Here is a 17703-nt window from a genome sequence, read left to right on the forward strand (position 1 = left end):
ACATTTACTCTAGGACTAACTACAATTTTCAGTTGCTTGTATGTGAGGTTTTCATTTTATTAGTGATTTTATATTTCTACAAAGTAAAATTGCTACCTTTTCCTCCTCTGTGCACTTATTAAATACTTTTTTAAATAATTACAAACTGTTAAAATTAGTGAAACAGCTTAACGAACACTCGCTGTGTCTGTATTGTTGTAAATTATCTCCTGTGCAGGTCTCGTTCTGGATGAAAGTTACAGGTTTCAGCAGGTTCGTTGTTACAGGGAGTGTAAATCAACATAGTTTGTGCAGTGTTTTATTTTACTAATGTTTCAGTTCATCGTCTGAAACTCATGTCCAAACAGTTTGGCGCCCCTCCAGCTGGTGGTGCCCCCTGACACGAGCTCACCCGTGACTCATACAGCCCTGTTTACTGTTGATGTCCCCCCATCCTTTATATTGAAATCAGGCAGAAACAGATCTATTAGTGAGCACAGGAGCTTCCAAAACAGATCTGAAAACATGCATTCATTTGAAACTGGAATAAATGAACATATCTGCTGTGAAGCCACTGATCTCGTGTTGTGGACTTTTGCACAGGTGCAGCAAATCGCTCCCTTGCAGCATGTTCAGTATCACCAGCCAAGGATGCTGAAATGAGGAACACCTGTGTTTGATGAGTCTGAGTGTGGTTCTCTGTGCAACTTGGCCTGATCACGTTTCACTTCATTAAAAGCAAACAGCAGAAATAAAATAAATAACTATTAAAGTCTTTATAAACTACTGAAATAGTAGTGATGCTGCAACCCAGAAGAGTCAAAGTGATCGACCCCCCACCCTCTTTAAAGCACCATTGCAGGGAGAAGTAATTGCATAACTAAACAGTGACCATGCTGATGGGAGGAGTAAATAAGCCTGAAAAACACGTTTGGCCACGGCACCAATCCAGTCGGCTTTTCTGTGCGCCGTGCAGCCGGAGCAGCAGGTCGGGTCTGTGCTCTCTCTGTATGAGCCACCACAGCATTCCTGCTGGCTTTCCCCCCTCCGGTAACCATTTTAGTTGTTTTTATCTGAGCGGAGAGTCACGGAGTCCGAGTTTGGGATGGATGCTGCTGCAGAGAGAGACGCAGCGCTGAGCCGGCTGGAGAGGAGCAGCCACACGGCGTTCACAGACAACAACCTGTTGTATGTCTGGGGAGGTTACCAGGTAAGTGCACTAATGTACCTGTGCAGGTAAATCTGCGCCGAGCCACGTCACGAGAAGCCTCCATGACTTCTTTGTTGCTCCTATTATTACTCCAAAGCGCATGTTTTCTAGTAAATGGCGAGTTGAGCATAATTTACTAATTAACTCTTTAACCTGCCAGTTTCTGGTTTATGATGATGTTTTTATATTAGAGCACATTAGTTGAATTTTGAATTCAATAATTGAAAGTTGAATGTTGGTCTATTTATTATAAGGGGAGTAGACTAAATATTAAATCATAACAGCCCATCATATGGTTTAATTTACTGAGGGCTGTTCTAGCTGCATAATCTGCATAGAAAACATGTTGGCCTGCAGATGAACAGCCATGCATGTCTAAGCTGCTGAATACTTAGGATCTTTATATGAAACTTTAACTGCAGGAACATGTTGCAACACTTCTCGCATTATAAATTCATTTATGTTGTTTGTTCATCTACAGTTTGTACAGCATCAGAAAATGTGGAGTCATATAAATAAACAGGAACATCATGGTCTGTGTTGATGTTTGTGGTCAGTTTTGGAACTGAAATGGTGCCACTGTGTTTATGTAGTTTTGTCCAGAAGATAAAAGAACAAGTACACAGTGTTTTCATGCAGTACATGACTGTAAATCTCCTCCGTCTTCTCCCAGGTGGTTGCAGGAGAGGATGTCATGTTGCCGGGTGATGAGATATGGCTCTGTGATTTGGACAGTGGGACGTGGTAAGATAGAAGCTGTTTATCAGCTGAGATGAACACGGTGTCACCTTGACATTTAAAAACTGTTAAACTAACTCTCTCTCACCACCCTTTGTCTCTTTTGTGTGACAGGGAGCACAGGAAGATTACTGGAGACATCCCTCCAGACTTATCAGGCTTCTGCGGCTCTCACGCTAATGGAAAACTCTACATCTTTGGAGGATGTGACCCCACTGGATACACCAACCAAGTGAGTTACCAGGGGGAAAACCACATGTTGCACCCTTGCTATTCGCTGAAGTAGCTGAAACATAAAACAGTGTTGTTAAATAAACATATGGCTGCTCTGAGTAGGATTTTGAATAGTTGCACGTGTTAAAAACTAACTTCAAACATTTGCATTGTTCATAAAATATGTTTTGAATGTAACATTTGAATGCATGGTATGTTTTGAGGTAAAATTTGTCTTGCAAATTATTCCCAGCCCTAATGTGTGGACAAAAATACAGCAGCTAATAAACTGGTCCAGCACGACCATCTGGTCTGACAGCTGTTGGTGAAAGCAAAAGGTTTACATCCAGTTAATGCTGTGATGAGTTGGTGGCTAAAATCTAAATAAAATGCAGAGAGGAATGCTTTAGCTAGACTGGACTCTTTGGTTTTATAAATGAAGTCCTTTAATGGTTCAGACCCTCAACATGTTCTTTGTATGAGAAGTCTCATCTTTCAATAATGGGGTGAATTACTTCCCTTTACGTCTGCAGATGTTCAGTCTTGACCTTACGGAGCAGTGCTACTTATGGAAGAAAGTGACAGACACGAAGGGAACGACGCCGTCGCCTCGTAACAAACACTCCTGCTGGGTGCACAGAGACAGGTCAGTTCGATCTGTAGGAAATCACAGCTGGACCAGCGCATATGAACGGATGCAAATGAGTTCCAGCTGAGCTTCCAAGCAACTGTTCACACCCTCAGCATGAGAGTTTTCACCCTGAAGAATGTGTCATTTAGCATTTAAAGTAGCTTAAGCATCTGAAAAGGGGGGTGACTTAATGTCCTTTTTGTTGTTTCATGTGTTGCATTATGTTGAATTATGTGAAGAATTCAGTGTTTTCTCTTGTTTCTTGGTGCAGATTAATTTATTTTGGTGGCTACGGGTGCAAAACCATTGGGGAGGTACGAAACACGCCACCATCCAGCTTTGTCGTTGAAGAGATGTCCTGGGTAGGTGACTACAAGGAATTATTATAGCATAGCTAATTATTAGTATGAAGTATTCAACAAATGACCTGAATATTGTGACTAAGCACTTATCAAAACCATCAATTACAAAATTAATAAAATGCAAACAAACATTCATTGAATAATTTTTTTTCAACAGCAGGAACAAAACGAGGACTAAAGATGATGAATTTTCATATCTAGATGTACTTTAAATATACAAATGTGGAATTAATAACTCTTAGTTTTCAACAGTCTTCAGAAAGAAAGCAGACAGTAGATTCATTATCTTGAAAACGGATTATTTCTGATGTAGAAGAAAATTTGCTAACACGGGATTAAAAATTCAATGTGGAAAGTATAACATGCTCCTTTGCTTTCATGTTTAAGTGAAATAAGTGAAAGTTACATTTATTGGAGACAATATAACTTCTGTGAGTTTAATCAGAACATTTTCACTCCGTTAAGGAGCAGAAACTGGTGTGATGTATACAGTTTAGAATAACATCAGATCATCTGCATAAAAATGCATCGTCATGGTGCTACTTGGTCCTATTTGGCCCTCTGGGGTACTTGAAATGGAGCATATGTTACTGTGTGCAAACTTCAATCTACATTTTCTTTAATTAAAATGATTCAGCACCATATGAGATATATGTTTTTCTTTTGTCCATTTAGATGACAATTGGAGACACATTATTTAGGTGCTGGGGCTGGAACAATGAAGTTATTGTTTTTGATACGCACACTGCTACGTGGAGCATGCCGGAGACTCGAGTGAGTAAAACATGGTTTCATATCAGATTTGAGTTTACTGAGCATTAAGTATTAATAATTTTAGTAATGGCATTGATACAGTTGAAGATGCATGCAGGTTTTATGGTATGAATGTAGTTTGGTTTTGTTTTTATGTGCAGGGTCCTGGTCCTGCCCCCAGAGGCTGCCATGCCAGTGCCCTTTTAGGAAAGAAAGGTTACATCTCTGGTGGAGTGGTGAGTTCCCTCAACTTGCTAAGCACTTTAATCTGCATCACAGTAAACAATTTATAGCCAAGGTCCACATGCTTTTGTGTACCTGAGGTCATCTTGACCTCTCAGTTCCAATTAAGGGATATCTTAATACTTCAGCATACAGAGCTGTTTTAAGACAGACAATGGTGCACTCCCAACTTTGTGGTAAGAGTTTGGGGAAAGCCCTTTCCTGTTTCAACATCCCTTTCCTGTTGTGACGTGACGAGGTCCTGTGCACAAAGTCAGATCTATTTTAAAAAATGGTTTTCTTCGAGTTTGGTGTGGAATGGCGTGACTGGTCTGCACAAGTTCCAGACCTCAACCCCAGTTGAGTTGAACTTAAACAGACTGTGAGGCTGTATCATTCAACATCCCTGAATCCCTGCAGCCAGGTTCCACGGTCTTCTAGTCTCCTGAAACTAGAAGACATGTTAATGAAACATATACGGTACTTCTAATATTGGGGTTTACAGTATGTATTGATGTAAATGCTGTGCTGGCTCACAGTTTAATTACTCTCTTGGACTGTATTCATCTCACATGGAGCGTATGTTATTGTCTGCAGGAGACAGCAGAGTTGGACATGTTCTGCTTAGACCTGGAAACCTGGACCTGGACTCAATTGTAAAACCCTCTTCACATGCATTCATGTTTACATCTTTATTTTTAATCCAGTAATTAACCAGTGCTGTTCCGTTCTACTCGGCCTCTTGCAGTGACATCCGATCTTCCTGTGCACCACTTGGACGCTCTATGCACACCATGACGCCCATATCGGATCATACCCTCTTCATATTTGGCGGTCTTGGTGTGGATGGAAATACACTCAGTAAGTCACGGCTACGACGTAAGTATCGATCCGTTCTTTAATTTCTTCATTTCAGCCTGCATGCTCTCAAGTCTCCACACTGCACGCCTCCTGCTGCATGAGTAAGAATCGGTCCCATGAACTTTTTACAACTACAAATGTTATATTTGTTTTGTGTCGTTGTCTCCTTGTAGTTTGTTTTTTTTCCAGTATGTTGACTATTAAGTATTTTAGGTCATTTATCAGGAAAAACATGTTATCTACATATTATGTCACAATCTCCCTTCAACAAGTGCGCCCAAAGTTGAAGGACTTTTTTTTTTTTTTTTTTTTTTTTTTAATGCAATTGTAATAAGATGACTTCTCAACCAATCTTTGGTTTGTTTTCACTTCTTTAACATAAATTTGATTGAGCTTTTCTTTTTTCTAGATGATGCCTGGCAGTTTAATACACAAAACAGAGGATGGAACAAGTTGACACATCCCCACAACGACAAGCCCAGGTACTACATTTGTCATTGAAAAGGTGGTAGACTACAGGTGTGGATGTGTGAATGTGATCTGCCTGATGCTGAAAGAGAGAATCTGTTTTAAATGAAGGTTAAAAATATGGAGGAGGAGTCTCTAGCTCATTACAACTTTCATCCACCACAATTCCTGTTTCATCAGGGTGTGTCACACAGCGTGTCTGGGAAATGACAACGATGTTGTCGTGTTTGGGGGAAGCAGCAACCTGTGCATCCTCATGGACTCGGTACGTAATGAGAAAGCTTCTCAATTGCTCCTTTTGTCATAGATCTGTTTCTACTTTTGTGAACTCTACTCTGTCCTCTAATGGTTAAAGTTAAAGCTGTTTGAGAGGTTTATTTTTAGATTCACAACAAGGTCTTTGAGTAAAATGTTGTGCAGCGTAATCTTTTGTGCAGACGTTAACCAAAGATTGCAAAATAATTCCTCTGAGCTACAGTACATTCCTGACGTGACTCTATTTGAACTAATAATATCTCTGAATCAGTAAAACTGCTGCATGAAAAAGTAGTTTTGGGCATTAAATGTTCAATATTTAACAAATGTGAACCTAGGGAGGCAGTTATAGACATTTCACTACCAATACTGATTTCATGGTGGCGCTGTCTGTCTCGTCTGTCATCTATACTCATTGTCAACCCTCTTGTTATCAGGTGGCTGTTCTGAGGGCTCCATCACAAAATCACTGCCGGGATGTGATCATCTTTCAGACGCAGCCCTACTCCCTCTTCAGGTAGGAGAAACTGCACATTATCAGCCATGTTATCGCCTGTGTGAGGGTGTTCAGGGCTTTAGTGGTGTCACATGCTCATAAAGACTATTTACAGTTCGCCACATTCAACTTTTAGTTTTCAGTTTTAAGGATGAAATTTAATCATCAGCACACATGCAAGTGTAGCAGAAGCTGATGAAATTGTTGTTCGGGTATTTGGTGCTAAGCAAACCTCACTGTAGCTCGTCCCTCAGTCATTAGGATGCATCCTGCACACACACACCTCATTGTCGGACTATCGCTGTAGTTAATCATTAATCGATGTAATTTCCGGTTTAGATTGTGTGAGGACTTCATAGGAAAAAACCCCGAGCTGTTTGGGAAGCAGATAAATTGGCTGCCATCAAAACTGAGCAACAAGGTCAAGAAGAGAGTGACCTTCTTCTCCAACATGCAGCCAGTCCTGACGGCTTGAAGGGGGCTGATTTTTAGAGTGACGAGAGTCTCAGCCGGTCATTTACTACAAAGAGCTTTGATTTTGTGTCAAATGTGAGTTTTCATGTTTATAATTTAAAAAAACATGGTGCTGAATCATTGTTTTAACTTAACAAAAACATACTCTGTAAATAAAGGTTTATTTTTTTTTCTTATTTTAAACAATCAACATTGATTAGGTAAAATTTTACTCCATGTAATTTGATATTGTGCATTTTGTTGTTGAATAAAGGTATTGATATATTGTATTTGTTCTGCGTTTATTTCCACATTGAACAATACATTAGTGTAATCCAGACATGTCACATGGAACAGAAGCATGAATTAATCAGAATTATCTTTTAGTCTTTACTAGTGTAACATAGATAAATACTTCATGTGTTCATTTGATGTATGCCTTTCTTAATGCATCAAACTCTTTAAGTGTTACGCAATATACAAGCAGTCAGTCAATAGATCAGACACTTAAATGCAACAGTGTCTGAATGTCTGAATGCACTTTACTGCTAAATAACATGTAAATGTTACCCGAGACTTAATGTGTTGATTTCTGAACTTTAACTTTTTATTAATTTGAGTTTATTGCTCACCTCTCCTCTGACTTCATCTGTTTCTATTGCATACATTATATCTTGAAGTCTAATTTACACTGAAGATGACCCCTCCCCCCAGTAACCTATATTGTGTAATTGGGTATATCTTGACCAACAAACAGAGGCAAAGCAGAATCGGACTGATCAGTTTTAGAAGCAATGCTCTTCGTTTGCAACAGGTGATTTAGAGAAGAAGTCTGACTAGGTGGCGACAAATTCACAGAGTAGCTCATGCTGGAACTTTGGACGGCCTAATGTCTGTTGGACCGGTCCAGTCACTTCACACAGGCCGGACGTAGTTTGCAGGGAGCATACCCCGTTGCCCCGTGCGCTGGTTGCATCCAAACACCCATCCCTCATCTATGGGCTCCACGTCCAAGATCAGGTCCCCTTCCTGGAGAGAGACTTCATCCTTTTCTGCTGCTGTGTAGCTGTACATGGCCTGGTAGTGCTAGGTGGAAACGCACACACACAAAGAAAATGAATGAACAGAGGGGCTGACACAGACCTGTAACTACTACTACTTAGTGGACACATAAACCTGAACATGCAGTATTCTCAGCTGAAGTAATGAGAGGTTGTCATTTGTTGTGTTGCAGACAGAGTTCTTGACGTTCAGCTGACGTAAATCCAACTTGAGAAAATCTCCTGTCCTATGCCTTTTTGCACAAAATGTCTTTTAATTATTCTACCAAAAGACCAAAATGGTGAAATGATGGAAAAACGTGTCCATATCTGCAGAGGAGAGAGAACTAGGCTCAACTCTTCTGGTTCCTTAGATGACTAATTCAGAGAGACTCCATTTCACAACTGCTGAAGCCACTGTGCTTCTGGGAAACTCAAAGCTTTAGGGTCATATGTACACCCTGATGTGTGCCTGACAACCATTTCATCACTGAGGTCTACAGAGAGCTTGCTGGACTTCCTGTCTTGGTTTTTGTTCTGATATGCTGAGTGAATTGTGTAACCAGGTGTGTGCCTTTCTAAACTATATCCCGTCACTTCAATTTATCAGGTGGACTCCACTCAAGTTCTAGACACATTACAAGAAATGTTTTAAAGCATATAGGGTTTTATGTTGTCATGGGTTTTTAAATGCAGACTAATGGGCAAATCAGTGATTTCATTGCATTTAAAATTAAATCTAAACCACAAAAGTACAAAAAGAGAAGCAGTTTGGAGTTTGTGTGGAGCCACTGTGAACTGTACAAACACTAATGCACCAGCACACACAGAAACTGTGCTGACATAAGTGGAAGGAACAAAAAACAAAAAGATGTATATTACAAAACAAGCTTAGCACCACACACAAATACAGCACCCTGTGTGGCCAAGCGTTTGTGGACACTCTTGACTTTTTGTGTACTTTTGATTGTGCAGTTTTTCATGGTTTTGACTGTTGCCCCTTAGTTCCATTTAAATGAGCTTAATGAGGCTGCATTCAATTATATCTTAGCAACAACATGCTTCTAACTTTGTGGTAACAGTATCGGGAAGGCTGCTTCCTTTTTCAACATGGCAACAACCCTGTGGACAAAAGATGGTCTGTAAAGAAATAGTGTTGTTGGTTTGGTTTGGAAGAACTTCACTTAGATTCCTGTCACATGTGAGCTGAGGCTGTTACAATGGTTTTGGAGCAACATATTAAAAACCCACATACGAGTGCAATGTTTAGTTGTCCTCTCCTTACCCCTCCACTAGATGGTGCTACAGCAGCAGGGCGCAGTTGTCCAGCTGGGTGGTTGAATCTTTCAGTGTTGGATGGCTGCTCTTGATCGTCTACACACACACACACACACACACACACACACACAGAGTTAATACAGAAACACAAAGGTAAATAGAGCTCATTAGAGGTTTATATCTGTCAGTGTGTGGAGGCGTCCCTCACCTTGTCTATTTTCAGGAGGAGGAGCGTCACTTCGTACTTTGCTCTTCTCAAATTCTTCATGGTACTTTATCTGCAAACAGGCAGCAACACACACACACACACATACATTAAACCCACATGAGGGCGCTGCACTCTGAGGTTTAACAGCTGACTCTGAATTTCTCCCTTGAGGAGAGGTAGCTCTCCATTTTAGGTGTTGAGAGGCGATAAGATAGAGTCCAGAACCTCAGCTGCAGAGACAGTATTAGTTTTAGTAGAAAGTAAACTTCTTACTTCTTCCTGTTCTCATATAATCATCTTAATTAATCAATAACATTTCACAGATACAAGAAGAAGAAAAAACACCTTTAGAAATGCACATTAACATGAATCATTCAAATCAATATAAAGGAATAGCGTTTATTCATTTACAATATCCTGTGTTGAGCTTTATGACCCTGCATATGCATTCAATTCATGGTTAAAATAAGTATTTATAAATATATAAATATTTATCCAGGCTGGATTTTGATGGTATCCAGTGGTGCTGATGTTATTAGTTGCTTTCTCTGCTCTATATAAAACAGATGCTTGGTTATGATCTACCACTGTCTTATTTTATTGATTAAAGCTGACTCCACAAAGGCAACTCTACAAACATGTTCTGGAAACAGATTTGTGTTTGTGCATCGAGAAGGCTCCACTTCTCACATGCTTATGCAACATACAGTCCACCAGGGGACACAGAGACAGAGACACAGAGAGGGTGACCCAAGCTCACAGCGCTGAGGGGATGGAAGTAGAAACAGGATGTTGAATAAGGAAAAGAAGGAGCAGCCCACTGTGTCCTCAACAGACCTCAAGAGAAAAATGACTTTATGGGAAAAAGACTTGAGGCAAATAATGAAAAACATGCAAATATGAGGAAATAAAAAGGAGAGGTGTAGAAGCGAGAACGACAAAATAGAAAAGGCAGAAAGAAAAATGCAACCACAGAAAGATGAGTTCCTAGATTTTGCCCTCTTGACATGCAGCTTATCACCCGTCATTCCTTTCTGCAACTTCTGCTCTCATTAGAGAAAGAAAGTGAACGTTTGTGTGTTTCACTGTGGTACGAATGTGTCTACACAGTGAGTTCGCTCTGTGTCCACAGCTGAGAGACTTTGACCATATAGGGCAGCTGCTCCTCAGTGGACGTGGAGAAATGTCTGAAATGTGCATGTGTGTGTCTGCAGGATTGTACTCTGACATCCTTCAGTGCCGTCTACAGCAGCTTGTTCTCTCTGCTCAGGTCTTTGTGCTGCTTCGAGTCCTGTGGCTCCTGTTATTGGACCGTATTGTTTTCCTGTTAGGAAAGTGAAATGGCTCATATCATATCTGCAGAACAGCTGGTTTCATGCGGCCAACCGTGTTTGTTTTTGTCCCTTGCAAAAAAAACAACACTCTCTCCATCCAGGCTCTCCACCATTTTGGAACAGCGCTGTTACAGTGAGATACGTCCCAGATGTTTCATTGTGAATTTAGATTCACTAATAGTTTCTTCTCAGAGATGAAGTCAAACATTTGCAGATTTGAATGAGGTTTCTTGGAGAAACCAAAACTCTAGTTTACCCAAGTTACAAAAAATAAAGTTAATGAAGTTAAGTGCAGTCTTCTTATTCCTACTCAGTGTCGTTGTTTTTACTGGAAATAAGTTCTACCAAAGGAAAAATCCCTATGAAAGCTGTTAGCATCGTGTTGCATGTGCTCTGGCCAACCTAGTGTCCAACCACTGAATCACAATATTTGTGATTTTATCTATTGAAAGAATAATTCAACCAACCACAGCTTTGTAACTGTACATAAACGACCACTCTCAAATTGACATATTTCTTCAAACATAAACTACCACAGCTTAAGTTTACTGAAAATGACATCAGAAGCAATGGTCACTGTAAAATAACAGCACCACCAGCTCACGCCATCACCACGTGTTTCTGGACACATCTGAGACACTTACGTTACTGACTTGGTCTTGCGTCTTCTTCAGTCTCTGCATCTCTGGAGTGTCGACCACCACGCTGAAGCCTTTCCCCTTGTTCTTTTCAAACTCCTCCTTGTAAAGAGCCTGAAAAATATAAAGTTAAATTAGCAAACATACAGTAAATAAAGAATATAAGAATGGTTTCATATTTTGGTAAATAGATTCATTCACCTTCATGCCAAGAGCTAAATGAGACGATTAACGCTGATCTCAAACGGCACAGCATTAACAAAATGTCATTAATTAACATGTGATCGCTCATTTATGTAAAACTAACTAGTCTTTACGTTAAGATAAGCTGTCGAGCTCTCATCTAACTCTCAGCCAGAACATGTCTTTCCCATGATCTCGACTTCAGCTTTAAGATCTATGACAAGTATATTAAATGACACAACGGGACAAAAACAGCTGTTATATTGAATCCATGCAGGGTCTTATCCTTCACTTCACCTGAAAACATGAAAATCACCAGACATGATGTTATTGGACGGTGCTGCATTCAATGCAAATGTATTTAGGTGACATTTCACCCTTGTAAAACAATAGGTAAAATATAGGGTGTGTAAAAATAATCAACTTGCAATCCACTTGTCAGAGAGTTAGATGTTTTAGAGAAGAGGTAAAACTGCACATTAGGTTATAGGTCGAGGTTCTCGTGTTTAAGTATTTCCAACTTCCCCTACTATGTAGTTCTACTACAGACTTCACTACATGTCATTAAATATTGTACTTTTTACTTTACCACATGTATTTAATAGCTTTTGTTACTTTTCAAATTCAGATTGATAAAATCTGATAAAATGCAATGAACATATACTACTTTATTTCACCCACATTATAATTTCACTTTATGGCTGATGCGATTTCTCTGCTTAGTTTAGTCAACAATGATAAATCCTACATAGCCTGAATGCAGCACTGAATCCAAACCAGGTTTAACAGACAGGTTAACATGACTCTATGACAACACATGCAGACATGCAGACATTCATAAACACATACAGACTTAGAGGTTGAAGAGATGCCACATAATAAACTTAACACCTCCCTGATGTCGCTAATAAGAAAAGAAGAAATAGATTAGTTTCGTTTAATTGTCGTGACTGTGAAGAGGTGACGAAGGACTGAAGTTAAGAATTAGTTTTCCGGCGTTCTTGCGGTTTTCTAGGTGAACCGGACGTACGTGACTGATCTGGTCTTGTGTCTTCTTCACTCTCTGCATCTCCGGAGTGTCAGCCACCACGCTGAAGCCTTTTCCCTTGTTCTTTTCAAACTCCTCCTTATAGAGCGCCTGTAAATGTTTAATGATTATTTAGGAGAATCATTATTTCCAGCTCAGTCAACATTAGACGAGAAAGACCACAACTAACAGGAGATGTCACGAGGCTGCGTGCACACTTCCACTAAATCTTCTTCACACATTCAGATTTCCCTGTAAGTTTAGACTCGGGGGAAACACACAGAGTTGAAATGTTTATTTGAAAGTAAATCTGAGACCCCCCTACACACACACACACACACACACACACACACACACACACATACACTCACAGTGAGTCATGTTCTTGCTATGAGGAATATGCTGTCTTAGTGAGCGAGCCTCGCTGCCGAGACTTTTATGGTTATAAACAAAGAACTGTGTTGGTTGGACGGGACGAGAAAGAAGAAGACGAAAGTTAGAGAGAGGAGAACACATCCTTTAGTGTGAATTAAATGTTCTAAGAGTTAAATATATGATTCATATGAATGTTCAGGTGCTTTTATTTTATGTGGTTCCTCAAAAACATTTAATTGACATAAGTAAAAGCTTCATCTTACTTTAGTTTAGTGAGTTTATGTTAAGCTAAAATATCTTCCTGTATATTGAACACATTTAAATGTTTCAGCATGCATGTGTCTCTATTTCAGAGTGAGAACCTTTCTGGAAATTGCAGCCGCCCATTGCGGAGAGACCAGAATCTCTACTGTAAAATTCAGACGGTAAAGGAATCTCTTAATTTTGCCTGACTCGGAGGACTTATCCAGTTAATCAGTTTAAACTGCTGGCATGAACAGTGTGATTAAACTAGAGGAGAAGAGCCTGTGCCACACGACAGCCTGAAAGGAAAACTGATTTTAGTGTTTTTAAGAACTCAGACTAATTCATGATCACTCAGCACTTTTAACAGAAACATCTGAACTGTATAAAGCTCGGATTTGTCAGCATTCAATCAAAGTCACGCTAACGTGCCCTCTTATTTGCCTTTGGTCAAAGGGCTCATTTGATTTAATTGACTGAATCCAATTGCCATCAGCGCAGAGGCGAGAGGTACGTCCTCCTCTCCTGCTGTGAGACAGATAATGAGCTAAGTAAGGACGACAGATAGCGAGGGAAAGATACACAGAGCCACGGTGACGCAACGAGATTAAAACAAGGATCTGTGGCTGAGAGAGAAAACAGAGACTGAGCAGCAGTGATCCTGGAGCAGAGACAGAGACGAGTGACACGATGGTCTCACCTGGCTGTTGAGCATGCTCTGTTGTTTGAGACGCAGATTCTCGGGGGTGTCGGTCACTATAGTGAAGGAGGTTTTGGGGTAGTGCCTGAAAGAAAACAGAAGAGCAACGGAAATATTTGAACATGTCCGCCTCTTTTACACATTAATAATGTTTGCATATTGTTTTTAAATCTGCTTTTATTGTCATAGAAGCTAAAGTGTACGACTAAAGGAAGTTAAATAATAATTGGTGGAAAAAATTATGTAGTTTTCCCCAAATCTACTGAGGCCTTTATCAGATTTATGCTAAAAACTGAGGTAAACCTTAGTCCTGTGGTATAAATGTAACTTAATTTTCAGACTTTCCTCTAAGTTTGGCTGTTTTTTGGTACATTTTTCTAAAGTAGATGAGGGGGTGACACATGATGTATGATTGCATACTTTGCAACAAAGGTTATTTTATCTAGCGTCCTAAATTATGTCACAACTATTTCTAACAGTTGTGAATTAATCAGTTGACATTCATGAGCCAATCTGATATTTTATGTATTTTCAAACATGACAAATACAACAAAAAGCTAATGTTGTCATTTAAGTCATTTTCTGGGCTCAGACATTTCAAGATTTGTTGAGATCACATGATTCAGTCTGTTCACACTTCCCTTTTCCATCACCTCCACACACTGCAGCTTCCACTGCCCATCTGTGTGTGTCAGCCACTTAAATAAATCTACTCCTGTTCTGACAAGTGAAGGTTTTAGCTGATGAAACAACTGAAATCTCCCTGAAATGACAATGTTTGCTGCTATTGCTAATTTCAAGTCCAGTTGCTTTAAGGGTTATTTGAGCTGTTTTAGTCATTTTAACCATGAGGATGATCAGTGTGGCATAAACACTCACATACTGCAGTAAGGCTTCTTCTCAAATCCTTTGTAGTTAGTCATGCTCAGGGCCATCTTGCATACCTCACAGCTGAAACAACCTTTGTGCCAATACTGGAGAGAAACGTCAAATGTTAACTGTCAAATATTGTGTTTATTGAAATTTAAATCATCCTGGTGGCGTGCATTAAACTGAGCTCAACAGCCACGGCAGGATTCTTATATAGTCTTTCTGTTTGTTTAAATTTATGCACTAAAAAGAGTGTAACTGTGTAACAGTGGGAAAATTCCTTTACTGCGCTGCATGGGAGCACAGCTGTGCTGCGGGGCCGTTTCTCCCATCTGTGCACTGAACAAGTGCCAATAAGAGATGAGTCTGTCACAAAATGACGTCATCATCTGTATGTATGAAAATGGATATCGCCTGTTTAGATGTTTGTTTACATACTGTAACCTGTGCACTGTGAGTGAATAGACTGAATAGTTTAACCCAGTTTGATTGGGTTAAAGTGCAGCTTTAGTAATCAGTTGATGTTTACTTTTATTATGTATTTAAATTGATTAAATTAACCAACACAGTTCAGCAATCAGCGTCTTTATCTGGTCAGAGTGCATCTAAACAGGCACTGACCACATGGGACACGCACACATGATCTATTTTAACATTTTTCTGGAGGTTTCTGGCCAGCGTTTATCTACCGGATGAGTTTTTTCCTCCTCATTACTCCCTTTGTGTGTGTGTGTGTGTATGTCCTTGAGCAGTATGCGTATTTATGTTATGTGTGCACAAAAATAAGAGTTCACATGACAATTGTGAAAAACCACAGAGATGATTCTGTTGCATTGAATGGAAAATGTACATTCTGGTTTAAATTATTAGAACAGTAACACTATAACAACGTTTCTTGCAAAATAGTTTTTGAAATAAAAGTAAACATCACATGAATTATGCTTCAGGCAGCTATTATTAATATAAACTGTCAACACAAAGCACCAAACTTGAAAAAAAATTCATAGTAGAAATATTCTAAGATAAATCTTTGCAGACATACTGGTTAGTCAACTTACCTTATCAAGGCAATTTATTTTTTCTGTGGGGTAAACTGGCTTCTTGCATCTTCCACAGGGCGGATTCATTATGGTGCAGGGTTTCCAAACACTACAAGAAGAAAAACTCGACAACCCCGTAAAACAGATGTTCAGAAGTCAGGTACAGGCTGTGATGAGCTGCTGGGACACGAACCGACCTCTTTCTCTGCAGGATTTCAATGAATATACGAACGAGACCTTAAAGTGAGGAGGAGTCAAGCGAGTGAGGAGCGGCGGTGCCTTCACAAACCATCGGATTTGAGGACTTTAACGTGCTCTGTGTTAGTTAATTACCCCACAAGTGTCCAATTAACATGCACTTAATGCCTGTATAAAAGTCTAGGGGGGCTACAAGGTTTTTTATAACTTTTGCCAACTTTTTTAAACTTTAAATATCTGAAAACGTGTTTAAAAGAACAACAATAATATGTGGAACCTGTTACCTGTATTTACACACCCTGCACATCCCGATTTTGTGGAATACAAGTTTCTGCGAAGCACCTGAAGGCATCACCCAATGCACTAAGCTCAGGGAACCTTAAAAAGATATTTAGTTAATTAATTAATTAGTGTTCATGGTAAACACAATATGATTTTTAGATAGTAGATAGATACATACATCGCTGAAAAATATAACAATTTATGAGGTTGTTTTTTCTAGAAAAAAGCAAGGTTGAAAAAAATATGTACATTATTTCTAATTCTACTTTGAACTTACTTTTACGTTTAGAAATAAAAAAGGAAAAACGAATTAAGTTTAATAAACTGTAAAGTAGGTTAGAGGACCCGGCAGCTGGCGCCCCCTGTCGGACATTAACACGTATTACAACATAGTCTGCCATTTTCTTTCTTTTATTTTACGGTGTGTTTTAGGTTTTTAAACGGTGCCGAATCATTTAACAGTAGATTTCTGTGTCGCAGCTCGGCGGCGCACGATAAAAACCTCAAACACGCACCGTGAACTCATTTATCATTGGTTAAATACTGAACCTCTGCGGTGGCTGTCACCGGGGGTATAGCTCAGTGGTAGAGCATTTGACTGCAGATCAAGAGGTCCCCGGTTCAAATCCGGGTGCCCCCTCTTTTCCTGCGAATTGCAATTTAAACAAATCTGTGACGGTAAATGTGTATTTTATCTGTTTTATACTCATTTGTATTAGTTAGAATATTTAAATTATTATTATAGCACGTTTCATTTTAGTCTTCCCTAATTCACAGCTCTCTTTAAAATGGTACATTCCACCGTGGCTGCTAATGTTAGCTAAAGGTTGGAAGAAGTTCAAGTTTAAAAGTTATTCTAGTTGAATAATTAAAGTCCAAACACGTGTTACTTCCATTGTTTTGCCTTTTAATGCGTCCCCACCGACATGTAAGTCAAATATTAACACAGATACTTAATAATTGGCTTTTTTGTTTGCTATTAGCGTTATTTATTCTAATCAGCTATCTGAGCAATCAAGGGCAGCTAAGCTAACAGTAATGTTACATGCTAATTAGCTAAGGTTAACGTCTAACTTCGTTTAAAGTTATAGTCGGTATCTTTTAAACTTACATTTTTATTGTTGGTAATTTGCAAAGCATGGAATACATTTTGATGTATGAGGTTAATCAATTGTTATATTAGTTAGAAATACTCATACCTGTATGTTTACATGTAGGGTTAGCATTAGCTGTATAATGAGATCCATTTAGTCTAAGTTAGCTAAGTAAACAAACACTGACGTTAGCTGTCATACTGTCTTTTAACTGTCTTTATCTTAGCTGCTTCTTCAGCAACTAACAAACTGCGACCTCTGCTTTAGAGACTGTGGGTTCAGTTAGTTCTGTAGTTTTCTGCAGTGTTTTTGCTCCATCTTGTGGTATTGCCATGTATAGCATCTTAGCTAGTTACCATGTTAGAGTGGATGGTTATGTTTGTACATCTTTAGACATTTAGTTTTTTTTCATCAAGAAACCACATAGAAGATAGCAGAAAGCTCTCTGCTTGTGTATCGCTTTGCTGTGAATAAAAATATGTAAATATTCCTCAGAATATACGGTAAAACCTTTAGCCTGAAGCTATAAGTTAAGTTAACTGAGTTTGCTCA

The 17703-nt window shown here is 39.3% G+C and overlaps 2 protein-coding genes and 1 non-coding gene across 4 annotated transcripts; 2 read left to right on the forward strand and 1 right to left on the reverse strand.

Annotated features, from left to right (window-relative positions):
- The first annotated feature begins 915 nt into the window (after window positions 1-915).
- Window positions 916-6927, forward strand: LOC113156485 (kelch domain-containing protein 1-like). Its single transcript, XM_026351658.1, has 13 exons — window positions 916-1189; window positions 1863-1933; window positions 2042-2159; window positions 2674-2786; window positions 3043-3133; window positions 3809-3907; window positions 4048-4122; window positions 4706-4764; window positions 4857-4969; window positions 5379-5451; window positions 5618-5702; window positions 6130-6209; window positions 6528-6927. The coding sequence occupies exons 1-13, from the start codon at window positions 1085-1087 to the stop codon at window positions 6661-6663; spliced, it is 1218 nt and encodes a 405-aa protein (XP_026207443.1). The 5' UTR covers window positions 916-1084; the 3' UTR covers window positions 6664-6927.
- Window positions 6927-15788, reverse strand: LOC113156487 (LIM and SH3 domain protein 1-like). 2 transcript variants are annotated; one of them, XM_026351659.1, is made up of 8 exons: window positions 15596-15788; window positions 14547-14641; window positions 13668-13752; window positions 12353-12460; window positions 11146-11253; window positions 9168-9237; window positions 8967-9055; window positions 6927-7727 (listed from the first exon to the last, which is right to left on the reverse strand). In XM_026351659.1, the coding sequence occupies exons 1-8, from the start codon at window positions 15662-15664 to the stop codon at window positions 7557-7559; spliced, it is 795 nt and encodes a 264-aa protein (XP_026207444.1). In that variant the 5' UTR covers window positions 15665-15788; the 3' UTR covers window positions 6927-7556. The 2 variants fall into 2 exon arrangements, with proteins under 2 accessions (XP_026207444.1, XP_026207445.1); XM_026351660.1 differs by lacking the exon at window positions 12353-12460.
- Window positions 15789-16625: 837 nt separating this feature from the next.
- On the forward strand, window positions 16626-16697 carry trnac-gca. Its single transcript has one exon. It is a non-coding gene; the product is annotated as a tRNA-Cys (tRNA).
- The last annotated feature ends 1006 nt before the right edge of the window (window positions 16698-17703 follow it).

This window comes from Anabas testudineus, chromosome 19, assembly GCF_900324465.2.
Source record: "Anabas testudineus chromosome 19, fAnaTes1.2, whole genome shotgun sequence".
NCBI lineage: Eukaryota > Metazoa > Chordata > Actinopteri > Anabantiformes > Anabantidae > Anabas > Anabas testudineus.